Source organism: Clytia hemisphaerica, unplaced genomic scaffold (assembly GCF_902728285.1).
Source record: "Clytia hemisphaerica strain Z4C2 unplaced genomic scaffold, Clytia hemisphaerica genome assembly, whole genome shotgun sequence".
Taxonomy (NCBI): domain Eukaryota; kingdom Metazoa; phylum Cnidaria; class Hydrozoa; order Leptothecata; family Clytiidae; genus Clytia; species Clytia hemisphaerica.
In genome coordinates, this window is record NW_027103486.1 from 843152 (window position 1) to 856655 (window position 13504).

At 33.6% G+C, this 13504-nt stretch overlaps 1 protein-coding gene across 1 annotated transcript; it reads right to left on the bottom strand.

The window, feature by feature from the left end:
• LOC136798659 (uncharacterized protein C14orf93 homolog) lies at nt 1-6555 on the bottom strand. Its single transcript, XM_067055305.1, has 8 exons — nt 6522-6555; nt 5981-6082; nt 5586-5705; nt 2408-2591; nt 1578-1638; nt 1293-1387; nt 947-1062; nt 1-261 (listed from the first exon to the last, which is right to left on the bottom strand). Exons 5-8 carry the CDS (start codon nt 1592-1594, stop codon nt 1-3), a joined length of 489 nt encoding a protein of 162 aa, XP_066911406.1. The 5' UTR covers nt 1595-1638; nt 2408-2591; nt 5586-5705; nt 5981-6082; nt 6522-6555.
• Nucleotides 6556-13504: the final 6949 nt, after the last annotated feature.

Sequence of the window (13504 nt, forward strand, 5' to 3'; positions counted from 1 at the left end):
TTACCTGAATTTCACAGGAGATACTGATGAAACTCGTTGAGCTTTCAGGGCAGGTTTATCCCTTTTCGCCATTGATTCTTCGTGACGGCGATCAAGTTTCCGTATGAGTTCTGTCAATTCAAGGGGACGATCTTTCAGGGTTTTCCTTTTAAACGAGTTGTTTGCGCCATCCTCTTCATCCGTCATGTCATTCGGGTTTACACCGGCCCACAATTCCTCCTCCCGACCATCCTTGATATATTTTGTACGTGCATTATAAAGCTAAAATGGAAGTTAAAAGGAACTGAAAGCTTTTCTTTTCCTTCCTCTGAGTTATATCAACCAATGATTGTTTGAGAAGAGACAATATGTGACCCCCCAAGCGATTTGGAGTACATTAAAAATGAGACCCGTCTTGGTGCGGACAGATCGATAAAATGTGCGGCAAAAAAGCGGCGAAAAGATTACCGTGCGGTAAAATGATACCTTTGTATCTACCAGAAATTATCCAAAAATCTTTCCTAGAAATTCCATTCAAACGCACTTGATCGGCCACTAAAGAGCACCATTAGAATAAGTGCGGTCATGGTGCGGACATTTTTGTTTTTATTGTTTTGCTTGTTTGAGCTCGAGGCTGAAATTCTTACGGCAATCGAAAGAAATATAAACAAACGGCGGGGACCGCACCATCGTCCACTTTCGTCGGCACTTTGTCTGCACGGATCATACAGTACTGTGCGGTCTTCTGGCCGCTTTTTTCAGCTTTTAGTCGCACAATTAACCAGTCCAAAAGCGGCAGAGGCATGACCGCACCAATACCGGTCTCATATTTAATGTACTCCAAATCGCTTGGGGGTCACATATCTTGTACGCACTAAAACAAGTGTGAGCTTAGTTTAGAGTTTTGATTACCCACGACGTAATTTTTTGTGAGGCTAGCTTAAGCATTTAAGGTTGCAAAGCTTACCCGTTGTTTTCTGGAACGATATTTCTTCTTAAGCTTGTCTTCTCTGTATTTCCCTGGATCATTCAGCTCTGCATCGTGTTCGCGTTTAATTGATGTAAAATGTGTCTTCAAACCCGCTGTAAGAAAAGTCCAATCAGTATATTCATTCACATTTATAATTAGGAACCTAAATTTACCACCTAAATTGTTATCACTTCGTTTTTCTAATTACAATAATAAACCAATACATATTATGATCGACGGTTGTAGTCATCCTTAGCCAAGCTTGGCAAAGTTTTCATTGACTCTGCTTATTTCAGTAAGAGATGAGGTAAAGATACAGATTAAAAGTAGTCCCATGTGTTACCTAAAATCACATCTTCAGGTTGTTTTCCCTTCAACTGGGCATGAATGTCCGCAAGGATTTGGTCCGTTATGTTCCCATTAACCTCTGAATTCCATCTAACAGAAACAAAAGAAAAAATACTTTGTTAATCAAAAGGTGATACAACGTCAAAATAACTACCAAAATGACTGTTCGTTTCACTCGAATAGATACTTTAAATTGTAAGACTTGAATTGTTACAAAGTTTACCAAACTGTTATAAATTGGACCTAAAATGCAAACAAATCAAAGAATTATACAACTTACTGTTCAAGTAATTCCATTTTTCTTCCTCTGGGCACAAACCATAAGTCCGCACGATCCTTTTCTAAACAAGAAAATAATGTCTATGAGCTATGAAAATTTCAAAATTTCTAGCATAAAACTTTCCAAAAGTTAATTCTAACTCACCCCTGTATCACCAATCCCAAGATAGCCCTACTTTAAAGGTATTAGGTCTCAAAATCAAAGTGGGCAGAGGGGTACCAAGCCCCCCTTAAAAATGACACCCCCTCTTTTAGCAGCTGTCTTGAAAAAGCAACATACTCCATCAAGAGTTGTAGAAACAAGAGTTTTTGCTTCATTTAAAAGAATGGAAATATAATAATTGTTGAGAAATTTAAAAGTGAATGGAAAACACTCTTTTGCAAGTTGCCAAATCTTCCAAGCCCCCCTCTTTTTGTCCAAGCCACCCCTTTTATTTGAAATTTTCACAAGCCCCCCTTCTTTTAAATTCAGTAAAATCTCAAAAAAAAACTCAAATCCAAATTAGCAACTTTTTTCTTCTGCAATAAAAAATAACAGAAAGCCTTGCAAATCTGAGAAATGCCTTTATTGTCAATTTAAGAATGAAAAATGTTTTTAGCCCATTTTAAGCTTTTGGTTCATAAGCAACCTTACAAGCAACTCCAGGCCTGACCCTAAAAATGGAGTTGCTTATTAAAAAAGAGGACCAAACTACAAATGTGGGTTTTTTTTTGCTCCTTCAAGTGACGATGATAAATGAAAATATTAGTGACAAAACTAAATTTAAACCATTGGAAAGTCTTTAGTAATATTAATTTAGGGTAATGAATCAAAGTCCTGCAAAGTCTTACCTGCAAAAATTTTGGAACAGTTACTTTTGTTGATTTTTTAATTGTTTCCAGGTGCTGGCTCAATTTGTTTTCGATGGATTGAAGTTTTGTTTCGAGGGCTTCATTCTTTTCCCCTTGGCTTTTAACTAGTTCACCAACATTCCTGATAGATTGGGATATTGTGTCTCCCATGTTCGTGATTTTCCTAAAAATTAAAGAAACAGTTATAATGTTATTCAAAGATAAAATGTAATTATCAATAGGACTGCAGTACAAATTAAAGAAATTCATCTGAATTCCAGTTAAAAAAATCATTGCATTACTTTTTTGTTAATAGATAATCAATGATACCTATAATAATTTAGGGTATTATAATTAAGGTTAAAATACGAAAAAGTAATATACTCATAGTGCGGAAAGGGGTCTGATTCCCTTCTTGGCATCCCCCCCAACCTTTAAAAATGCCTATCCCCCAAGGGATTTGGGCTAAATTTTCGAAAATATATAGTGAATAGTGCGATCCGATAATCCCCTTCTCGCTGCTACCCCCTTGTAAAAATCAATTCCCTTGTTTTCTCTCTCTATTTGTTTATGGTAAAAAGTGAAGGGAAACAGTAAAGAAAAATGAAGTCTGGCAAATATAATACCACTTTTTAGTGAAAATGAAGTAACAGTGTTGGAAAATAATCTACAAAATATGTGAGCCCCCTTCTTAAACAAGCCCCCCTCCTTGCTATCCCCCCCTTTTAATGAAAATTTCTGATCCCCCTTCTTCACTTTTTTGGAAGGTGTCATCCCCCCTTAAGAAAGGGGGTCCGAACTATGATACTTTTTTCTTTGTTACTGTTGTTTCTCTTCTTTTAAATGTTAATGTCATTTTTCAAATGTCGCTAAAAAATAAGTCATTAAAACAATTTAAATAGACTGCCATAACAAAAACACACATGAAAAACAACAAAATGACAAAGATTTTTCTCTTTTGATATCCAAAAATATATAAAATTGTAAACTTTTCCTAAACCGTGTAATTAGAGACTCAAATCCATGAAATTAGGAATTGATCACACTGTTTTTGTAACAGCTAAGCTTTAGAGAAATAGCTTAGGAAAAATATCATCATACTATTGAAGGTAAAATACCAAAGTAATAAAAATGTGCAATATCATTTCATTTTCACCAACACAGTCAATGCTGTTTTAATGGGGATTCGAAAATCTGCCTCGTTTACTTTCATACTTCTTCCTAGTTCTACAACTTGGTCACAAGGCACAAGAGCATATAAATGTTTAAGTATGTGTCCAAGAGAAAATATATCGGTTTGAACGCTTTGTTTTGATCCTGGTATGTTTCTCAGTTCATATGCAATGTGACGATGATATGTATTGTATTTTTTTGCAGTGTCACTTCCTGGTTGAATATTGTATGTTTTTGGATTGGAAAAGTGTGTAGCTTTTCCAAAATCGATCAGCTTCACACAGGTGTTTATAAATACAAAATTATCAGCTTTTAAATCATTATGAAGTATCTTGAAAGAGTGAAGTACCATGACAGAATTCAAAACATCAATGAATATGAGCTTCAGTTGGGAAAAATTTGTCAATTGTTTCACTTTACGGTATAAAGTAGGGGAAGCTTCCAATGTTTCTTGATTACCAAGGAATTCCATCAAACTCCAGGGGATTAAGGCGGGTCAAAAAGCTTGCAGCTTTACAAATCAATTTCAGAAGCTCATTTTGGGCTCAAACGAAGCGTATGACTAAGTAGAATAAGATTCAGTCTAGGCATATGTTTTGTCATTTTGAAATTTTGAGTAATTCGCAAAAATCCTCAATTTTGCGCTATTTTGATGACGTCATAAAGATTGAAATTCCAATAACTTTTGATAGAATTATCAAAATAATTTCAAATTTTGACCAAAGATGCATATTATTAATGTTTTCAGAATTAGAAAAAAATTTCAACGAAATTTGATGATGTCATCACTTTTCGGCCAAAAAAACTAAAATCCTTAAAAAATGCTGACGTCATCAAGATTTTAAATTTTTTCTAAAATCGTTTGAAGATTTGCCTTGAAATGCATCTTTGGTGAAAATTTGAAATTATTTTGATGATTTTATCAAAAGTTATTGGAATTTGAATTTTTATGACGTCATTAAACTATCGCAAAATTGAAGATTTTTGCGAATTACGCAAAATTTTTAGATAAAAAAACATCTGCCTAGACTGGGTCTTATTCTACTTGGTTATACGTTTCATTTGAGCCCAAAATGAGCTTATGAAAATGATTTGTAACGTTCCAAGAATTTTGACCTCCACGGACCCGCCTTATTCTCCTGGAGAAATAGAAAAGGGCTGTAAAATTCCAAAGATGTATGGGAAATATTTTTCACCAGAAATGGTCATTCCTACAACAGCCTCACTTAAAACATCATATTTAGACGATGTTTCATCTGACATTGTTTTGCAAGCGACCACAATATTGAGCCTTTTTAATCTAAAAGCTTTCACATTTCCAAATTGACCATTGCCTATTGTACCATTTTCAATTTCAATAACATCTTCTTCGTGAAAGATGGGTATCTCTGATAGTAAATCTGAAGTCTTTTTGCCTCTATTATGTTTGGGTACTTTAGGTTTTGTTGTTTGGCATAAACCAGTGGCAATGCATGTTTTATATTCTTTAGTAGATGTTATATTGTTATATCTTAAACTATGCTTTGCAAGAAGTCGACTTTGTCGATTCTACAACATCCTCCAGACATTGAACCTTCTCCTTTTCTTCATTTAACTTTTCATTATAATTTTTCTTTGTTGATTCTACAACATCCTCCAGGCATTGAACTTTTTCCTGTTCTTTAGTTAGATTTTCATCATAGGTTTGGTGGGCCTTCCATAACTGTTTCCTTTGTTTTTTCTTCAAATTCTTCATTGTATTTTTAAATTTTTTCTTTTCCCTGAGTTTAGAAAAAATGGACATTCTTTTTTTCCAATAAAAATATATAAGACCAACCACTGCCCAGTTAATCTAAATGTTATGTGTTCTTCATGTCAACTTACGTTTAAAGGGACATCAGTGAAAATTAAAAACCATTTTTTCATTTTTGTTTGTTTTAGAAGCAAACCTTTTAATTCTAGGTCAAAAAATCTGAATAGTTCAAAAGAAGATTTCAATTAAATTTTAAATAAAATTAAAACCTACCTGTAAAGTTCACCTTCATTGACATTGCTGCCCGTAGGTGTGACAACATCTCATGAACCAATGCAATTGTTGCTTGGGGTGTTTAGTCCTCGGTTGCGTAGTTGAGTGTTTTCATGGATACTGCAAACTCAAAATAATATCTTATTAACATACTAAACAAATATGGAATTTTAAAAATACTTCATAATATTGCAATGGGAACTTTGTTTTGCTGCTTGAAATTTCACTGGCTCATACCGCAGTAAACAGTCATAAAGGTTAACTTGCATCACTGGACTGATGAAGGAGAATTGACAGTCCAACTGAATTATACAAGCAATTTTACACTTAATGCCATAAGAGGTCTGCTTTGATGCTACTGTTTAATAAGGGGAAATGAAAACATCATAAATTACCGTGGGGTCTTGTCCAATGATTGGTTTCCAATGTCAGAATCTTCGTCACCACTAAATCCATTAAATGAATTGCTTAACTTATGCATTGGATCTTCACGTGATCTGGAAAAAATTTATTATTCATAAAATAAGACACCTAATTCTACTTCAGGTTCCTGGTATAAATAAATGCAGGATTAAAAAAAATTTCAAATTCCAATAAACATTGGAAAACCTAATTGCTAAGAGTTAAAAAACTGAAAATAGAGGAAAAATAGACTAAAATCCGATTATTAAGAGTACGCGCAGTAGAGCAATTAAAATTTCATGGGTTAGCTTTCAAATTCCTTTCCTTCTTTAGAACTGAAAAGCTGAAAGTTCATCCACAAGATTTTTCAGGGACTTAATTTTGTGAAGGGTTTTGTTATTTCACATAATTTGGGCATTTTATTAAAAACTATTTTGCCATGGTAAGGCTTCTTCAAATGGGGAACTAAATTTTAAGCACACAAGATAATATCCCACAAAATTTTATCACATATTAATAAAGGAATTTTCTTACCTGGATTTCTTAGCCTCCAAGCAAGCAGACGCAGATGCTAAGGACGTTGATGTTGCTGATGAATTAAGTACTGGACTTTTTGCCACTAAAAATAAATAAAGTCTATAGAAAGCATCGTGACCCAAGAGACCTTACTCTATGGACCACCTAACAATTTTATTCTTCCTCTCTCATAGGTGGACTATTTACCCTACATGCAAAAAATATGTCTTGACAATGCCTTTTTAATCAAATTTCTATTTATTGTGAGTAGAGTAAATGTCTAATAAACCGGTAGTGTAATTTCTGTGAGCCAGAGCAGAAATCCATCTGAGTTGGAAGAATTGTGAACTGAACGAGAAGTTCTGAGAGATTACCAAGATTTAGGGAAGTAAACTTCTTTTGTCACCATATGTAATGTCAAAATAGATATCAGGTTTTAAGGCTCACTTGAAAAAAGCAGCACATACAAAAAGAAGTGTAGACCCAGATATTCTAATTGCCATCATCATATCAAAACAATAGACAACATAAGGATGTTAAACTGATTTGGTCTATCTATGCTCAGGAAACACAAGGTTACATGCCAGGTCTCAAGGCAGCCTAGAATAGGGAGCACATACACAAATGAGAGTAGACCCAGGCAATGTTTATGTTGTGTTTCATTCGCTATTTTATTCTACTTTAATGTCTATACTCTACAGCAATCAGTCAGTTCGTAGAAATCACTTTCGAAATCAAACTAAAAGCTTACCAGGGAGATGGAAATTCCGTTGATGATGGCATGTTGTATTCAATAATATAACAATAGTGACAAAAGACAATTAAGTTGACGATTAAATCGAAGAGAATATTGACGACAAGACAACAGTTGCTCGATTACGAAAGGAAGGAACTCCGTGCAGTCACGCGGGAATATGGTGTAACTTGGTCACTCTCACTTAGGCACGTCTATCATTCACTTTCATCAATTGTATTTGCGTGCGACTGACCAAGTATCCTATTTTAGCCTCTCTCCGCTTAGCGTTCTAGAAGCTAAAAAAATGGTAGCCGTATTAGCGTAATGGTAGTGGCACGCCAGCAGCAAAGTTGCATTTTCGAGATTGAATCTGTACATGTTAGAAATCTGTCCAACGAAAAAATTTGCCCTCGTTGTAATGAAGAACTCAGCAGACAAGCACTTCATCGTCATAAGCAGCTTTACTATAGAAATGGCTTTTGGAAAAAGAAAAAAAGTGGTAAACAAGGTAAGATGTTTTTGTAGTTTTAATTATATATCTAGTTCAGTTAGGTCGATAGCTTAACTCGCAGTATACGTCGATATCGTCATATACACCGATATTGCTGTATACAACGAGTGACGCTCGACGTATACACCGATATCGGCTTATATATTACTCAGGTAAGTTATGGCATGTCTCAAAAACCTGAAAATTACCATAATTTTTGAAGGCTATTAGCCGGCAGAAAATGAGCAAACCAATGATTTACTACGAAGGATATCATAATGAAGTTTCACTGTAGGGGTGTTACCTAATTGTTTTCGCCCTCATTTTCGCGAAAAACCGTAAAAACTAAAAAGTGCTGACGTCAGCAAAACTTGTTTTTTTAATAACTCCAGTTTGGCTAATGGTAGAAACATGAAATTTGGACCAACGTTGTGTATTATTAAAAGGATCATTTTGCAAAAAAAAAATTTTCAAAGTTTTGCTTTCGTCAGCAGAAATCTGCAAAATACGAAATTTTGCAAAAAAGTGCTGATGTCAGCAAAATTTCAAAAAGGAAATTTAGGTTTAGGAAATTAGTCGGACATTTTTACCTGCACTTTTTAAGCTCTTCAAATATTGTTTTTTAAAGTGCTTATAATATAACCACACATATCCTGAAACAATTAAAAAAAAAACACATAGGTTTTCTATTTTGTAGGGAGATTCACACAAAACTCCTACACAAATCAAACATTCAAGTGTTTTTCTTTTTAATCGTTTTTAACAACTTAAAAGTCATTAAATTGTTCACGACATTCACAATTGAACTATTTTATTGTCTCTCATTAATAGCAACAGAGTAAAAGTACAAAATAAAAGTGACAAAAAATCAAATTTCTAAAAGAAAATCAAACAAAAATTCTACCATTGTATAATACCGTGGTATATCAAGAATTGTTCAATGGCTGTTTTGCCTACTGGTATATAATAATCAAAATTATATCCACATGGGGAACTCCTAAAAGAAAGTAGACAGGTAGAGAAGACTAAATTGGGTTTTTAAAATCAGCTTGGAGCATAAAAACCTGCAGGACACCATCTTTTTACAGAAATATTTTTATCCATGATAATTTTGTCTTACTTTAAAGCATTATATTTTGTTTTAGCATGATGTTATGGCTCCAGAAGAAAATTTTAATGATAATGGAAATGATGACCTTGATGATCTTGTAATATCAATGATTTCTTCTTATTTACAGGACGATACTCCAGATCACAGAATTGATGCAGAAGTTTTGGATGATACTGATTCGTGTGACGAATTTGAAGATACCCCTCAAAACGAATCAATTATTTTTGATGATGGAAACGAAAAAATCATTATTATGCTTATGTACCAACCTTTTGCCCTTCAAACAACATACTCAATTTCAGACAATGTTATGGGGATCTTGTTGAAATTGTTCCACTCGTTTTTGACACAATTGAAGTCGCATGACGGTGTTGATGATAAGTTTTTGAAAAGTTTTGCGGGATTTATTTTTGCGAATTTTTGTTTTTGAAAAGTTTTGAATACATGATTTATTTTTGTGAATGGGGGCCAAATCCGCCCAAATAAATTACTAAGTCAAGTTGCTTAAGATGTTGGCCATTTTTCAGGGTTGAACCCTTAGCAACTCACTTGCTTATAAAAAATGTGTATATGGGAACCTTATTTACTGTATTTAAGTGTCTACATTAGCAATATACTTTTCCAGTCACTGTATTTTTATAGTGTCTACATTTTAAACACAGGCTGTACTTTCCAATCTTTTTACTACGAAGTGAAGCTAAAGCATTGTCACTTTTTTGGTCTTGGCATTGCAATGAACGTTTAAAACAATTAACAAAAGGTTCGAAAACATTGTGCGATTATTTACGTTTTATTCTATTGACAGGTGAACTGGTTTCTATCGAAGAAGCTGATGAAAGACGGATAAATTATGAAAAAGATGGACATGGATGTTTTATTTAAAAAATTTCTAACACGCAAAAATAAATACCATAAGGTAAGTGTTGTTAAAAACTTACCTTAATAAGGTAGTCAGTTAAATAGGTACTGCCAAATGAGCTTAATTTTTTTTTATTCTAAGGTCAAAAACAACTAGTCAATTTGGTCTGGTCTAAGAAAAAAATTTAGATTTAGATTCAGATTTGATTTGATTTTAATTTGAATGAGACTAGTGATATTAGTTTGAGTTCAACAATTTATCTCTTCAGTTTGGATGCAACATTGATGGAAGGCTACGGAAAATATATCAACGATTCACCAAAGTGCCTAGCCAATGCAATAATGAAAAGACAGATAGTGGATCAAAAAGTTCGTCTTTATCTTGTCGCATCCCAAGATATTGAGCAAGGAACGGAAATCTGGTAAGTTGGCTGGTGGACGGGAAACATTTATCTTTTTAGGGTCAGCCTGGGTCAGCCTATGGTTCGTTCAAAAAAGAAACAAACCTTTCCTCACAAAAAAATAATCCTTTCAAAATCATAAACTATGAATGGAAATTTAGAGGTTTCAGGCAAGAGGGTGTTATAAGCGTAGAGTTATCCACTTAGTTTCAAAAAGAAAAATGCTTACATCCGGGTGTCTGAATCTGTCCTACCTGATTATGAATCATCGATTCATTTCTTTCTTCCAAACAATCTTTAATAATTTCCACCACCAAAAGAAAATGTTTTGTTTCGTTAAACAAAATTGCTAAAAGAAAACCTGAAAACTAAGACCAACAACACGAGGAATAATTACAACTGTTACTACAACTGTTGTTAGTCATCCAGTTTTACCACTCGACTGGACAGCATAAATTAAATAACTTTGTTATGAAAAAAAAAAACACAACAACATTTTCTTTCAAGTTCATAACTATTGAAAAAACAGAAAAATTCGATTTTGCAATGATTCGCAATGGAATGTCTTCTTTTTGTGACTTGGCGCCCAAATGTTGTTTTGATATTTTTCGGCTTCGTAGATCAGCCTGGTTTGGACTCGATCTTTCATAAAATGGATTATAAAAAAGTAAGGCCAAACTTAACCGACCCAGTCCAATCTTGGACGATCTAAGTCATTCTTGGTTGTTCTTGGGCGAGTTGGACGAAGAACAAAAAGGCCGAACCTAGCCGAACATGAATGTTATCTAAATCGCGTGGCAAGACACATTTGTGGCTTTTTATTATATTCCTTGAAGTCTTTACTCACAAGGCTGGGAAACCAATTTTTTATTCACAAGGCCTGGAAACCAATGGCTCAACTACTACATGATAGGCCTCTAAGTTACAGAAAATTGGTAAAGTTTAGCTTAATGTGGTGTTGCTGGGTGTTGCGCAAATTTGCCAGTTTATAGATATGAATTTTGAATAGTTATTGGTTGATTGTTTTAACAGGAATGACTATTATGATTCCGAAGAAAACATGGTATGGAGAAAAATGGTAAGAGAAGCAGTCAGTTTTAGTTTCCTTTAAGTCAATCAATTCATTTAGACTGTTTTAGACTCGGACCTCTGCAGATCATTAGAAAATTTAAACATTTAGGTATTGCAGAATGGTATAGTTACAGATTAAAACTTTTGAATAATAGATAGTTTTAAAAGTCAATATTGAACTTTTCAGTCTGTGTAATCACACATCTATATTCTTTATTTTTTATTGTTCCATTTTAGAACAAATGCTTGGCTCCATTAACGAGCTCTCTTACATCAGAAAGGTGAGATGTTTTAACAAACATAACCTAGGCTAAATTGTTTTTACTTAACAAGGATACATGGTTGCTTTTATTTTTAGACCTATCCTAAGGTAGTCCTATAAACTAACCCTTGTCCGCTCGTCTGTCCGTTTGTCCTTCTGTTACCAGCTTTTTATCAAAAACCATTCCAGTCACCCATACCATTTGAGATACTGGAGAATGCTCTGTAGATGATTATTATTTCTCAATTTCAGAATAGAGGTTGACATCATGGAGAGCATTCCTGAAGATGACTTGAGTGATGCTGAATCTGTTGTGTTTGAATACAATTCTGGAGTTCACTTTTGTGTATGTATTTTACTTATCACCCCTTTAACGATTGTGCTTTTTCTATGAGACTAAAATTATTAAATACCACAGCCTTTGCATGTTTTTGTTCTAAAATGCATAGTCACTTTTGATAGGTTGTTATAACATACACTTCTTTCAACAAAGTGGCTAAAATGACCAAAAGTACACAAAGAATCAGAAAAGTTTCAAATGTCTGATTGTGATATTGGTCCACAATAACTCCTGTTTGATACTTTGATACATATTAGTAATTTAGGGACCCAGTAATCTCATAGCAGATCTTCCATTGCTCTAAATCAAGGTCTGGTGAGACAACATTTAGTAGAAAATATACATAAACAAATCTGCTTTGCCATCTTTGTTTGAAACAAAAGATCGCAACAGACTGATTGAATTTGAAAATTTGAAGGTTTTTTATTTCGCGAATTTAGGAATACACCTATTAAAATATTTATACAGATCTGCAATACAAATTCTAAATTTTCAGAAGGAGAAAAAGACCAAGCGTTGTTATTAAGAACTTGACTTCAAAGGAGAACTGGTATATACCTTATTGAAACATATTTTTGTGGGAACTATATTTCATGGGGGTGTCAATTTTAACAGTTTTTTTCATTCTGAATTTTAACACCCAAGAAGGTTTAAATTATTTCTTATTTCAGAGACCAGTCTTTGACATAACACAATGAGGTTCTAATAGTTTTAAACTTCTCTGTAACATATGGAGATTAGTGATAACTCTGATTATGGTGACAACTCTGATTATGGTGACGATGCTGATGGATTGATTGGTTTAGATGAAATGGTATGTATTCTAAGATCTCTAATGTACAGATTCGTTAAAATGATGACAATCATTGGAAATAGAGGAAATTGAAATCGTAAACCAATTTTCGAATTTCTACAAAGGGAAAATACACGATGGTATTTATTAAATCATTTTTAACTTATTGGGACTGATTGGGATGTAAAATTTTATGCTTTTTCCAATTAAGGGATTTTAAGTACATAATTTTTTTCTGAATGATACTAACAAATCGATTGGCATTTTGCCTGCAACCCTCCTGTTCAGTCCAACAATTTATCAATTACAACAAATTTTTGTCTCCATTATAAACTGCTTGCGTGGTCACGTATATTGTTAAATGTAAAAGTATTTATAATGTCTATACTGTCACAAAAATTGATAAAATATTCACATTCGTAAGTTCCTACTATCTTCCTTTGTCCTATTCTGCAAAGGTTAAAATCTATTGATTTTGTCTCCCTCTGTAATTTTAAATAAAAGGAAGATTTTTCATTCCATAAAAAGATTTATTTTTGAGCAAACATCAAAGCGACATAGGGATACCTCAATTTTTCTAGAAAAGAAATTTTTGGAAATTTTAAAGTAAGTTTGCATTCAAACAGTTAACATGCCAAATCTAACAGACCGATTTCAATGAAGACTAACTCAATGGAATGAGAAGATTTTAAACTTCTAAACTATAGAAATACACCAATCATTTTTGTTAAATCAAAAGGTTAAGATATACAGAATTGATTTTCTCCAGACAGTCAAAAGACCATCGTGTATCCTAAAGAGGCTAAAATAATTCTGAACTCAAACTGTCCAAAACCAATACCCCTACTGAAAACTTCAAAAAGTCTATGCACAGGCAATTAGAGTATTTTTGTGAAAGATTAAAACAAGATCAACCTCTGTTTGTCTTTGTTGGTGAAA

Bases quoted from the DNA above. Each gene is read 5' to 3' on its own strand.
- LOC136798659 (XM_067055305.1), bottom strand. The intron at 1,063-1,292 runs GTAACACATGGG...CTTTTCTTACAG, and splicing joins ACCTGAAGATGTGATTTTAG to CGGGTTTGAAGACACATTTT. The intron at 262-946 runs GTAAGCTTTGCA...CTTCCATTTTAG, and splicing joins ATCGTTCCAGAAAACAACGG to CTTTATAATGCACGTACAAA.